Source organism: Camellia sinensis, chromosome 6 (genome assembly GCF_055761805.1).
Source record: "Camellia sinensis isolate YWXY chromosome 6, ASM5576180v1, whole genome shotgun sequence".
In the NCBI taxonomy this organism is placed as follows: Eukaryota; Viridiplantae; Streptophyta; class Magnoliopsida; order Ericales; family Theaceae; genus Camellia; species Camellia sinensis.
The window spans coordinates 16,617,810-16,619,664 of NC_138966.1; the positions used below are offsets into that span (position 1 = coordinate 16,617,810).

The 1,855-nt window shown below is 44.9% G+C and overlaps 1 protein-coding gene across 1 annotated transcript; it reads right to left on the reverse strand.

The window, feature by feature from the left end:
- Positions 1–443: 443 nt before the first annotated feature.
- Positions 444–890, reverse strand: LOC145793192 (uncharacterized). The gene has a single exon (XM_082875947.1). It carries the CDS (start codon positions 888–890, stop codon positions 444–446), a length of 447 nt encoding a protein of 148 aa, XP_082732073.1.
- Between the last annotated feature and the right edge of the window lie 965 nt (positions 891–1,855).

Sequence of the window (1,855 nt, forward strand, 5' to 3'; positions counted from 1 at the left end):
GTCACTTAGTGTCCCTCAAATTGGTCTGTGGATGTGTTCAGAGTGTTTTCTGTCTTGTTTGGCTTTGGCTTTGGCTCGACTTCTCATTTCTTCTCCCTTTCTGATCTAGTCTTCTTTGGTGGGCACATAGCCCAGTACAAAGGCATGCGGGTTATGTGGCACATCTGTCAGTGCTGCTACACCTTTCCAACCACTCTTTTCAAGCAACATTCCTGGAACATGCTGTAGTTTGTTCATGAAATAGATGGACTGGGCGCTGATATACATACCTTCGTCTGCGACCAGAATGGTTTGCACCATCTGGGCTTCAGCCAGAGTGAATCCTGAGAGGAATACATCCTCCTCGCCATGGTTGATCTCTAGCACTGGCGTAGTCACCTCCAGAGGTGCATGGATGGGTGAGTTCTCAAAAAGAATTGCCACTCCTCCAGCATGAGGATACTTCAACATCTGACAGCCTTTACATGATGTAACCAGGGCCTCCCAAACAACAAATTGAAGGTAGTCGGCACATCCAAGACATGAAACTTGATCTCTTGCTCTAATGGGTGCACCTGGACTCTCACTTGCACTGTATCCATGACCTCTCTACTTGTGTTATCATACGCTTGTATTACTTGGGCTATGGGAACAAAGTCCGCCGGTTTAAGGCCAATTGCAGAGGTGGTACAAGAAAGACATACATTAATGGCAGAACCAGTATCTACCAATACCACTGATACCCATTTCTCCCTGCATTCCACAGATATGTACAACAGTTTGTTATGACCTGAGCCCTCCAGCGGCAGCTCTTCGTCAGAGAAAGTAAGTGTTGGCTTGGCATCACTTGGAAAAACCAAACCCAAAAGCTGCTCAGACGTGGTGTCAATGGACAATTTAGCCTTGTCCATTGCAGACAACACTACCTGCCAGTGTACTCTTTAGGCCATGAGAAGACCCCAGATTGAGATGTCAGCTTGGATTTTCTTGAGTTGTTTCAATACTGCCACTTCTTCCAGTTGTTTCTCCTTCTGTTTGTTGGCCTCTTTGTCCTTTCCAGACGCCTCTGCCTTATCCAGGTGTGGTAGCTTAAAATACCACCCACTTCTTGTCAGATGGTCTATTTCCTCGGCATACCACATATTGTTCTGAATGCAATCACCTCAGTCATCATCGGTATGGGCCAGATGTAAATCATTGTCATCACACCACTCACCATCTGCCATAGCTGGACCATTGTTGGGTTCTACTTGGAGCACGTTCACATCACGCTTCCTATCGTTAGCACTCTTCTTCCATAATAGCTCTTGGTTCTGCTTCCCAAAGTCGCCTGAGTTCCCTTGGAATACTTTTTCTATCATTGGGTTCTCATTCGGGTTCTCCTATTTGTTAAACATTATCTGCAGTTGGGTCAGCCTTTGTTTTTCCCTTATCATTTTTTCCTGCCCCAATGCTATCATTCTCCAGATTTCTTTTATCCTTTCATTTTGGAATTGGTCCAACTCCCATTCTTGCTTAGTCATGTCCTTACTCATAGTCACGACTTCAGTTCCGGGTGCAACTGTAGTTATCTCTGTTTCCTTTGTCTCTGGTTTTACCCCTATTTCTTCTTCTTTGTCTGGCTCATCACTCAGCCATCCAGTATTATCGGTCGATCCATTCAGGTCATACCATCTTATCTGTACATCTCCTTGGTCATGCTTATCGAAGAAATGCAAGTTATCCAAATCCTCTTCAAGGTCTACCAAATCATCTAACCTTTGGCTCGGGCCATCTTCCTTGACCAGATTGATGTCTACCAAGGTTCGCAGCACCAATTCAGGCTTCATTTAACCAGTTGACACAATATAGTAACTTGAATCATACACCCTATCAG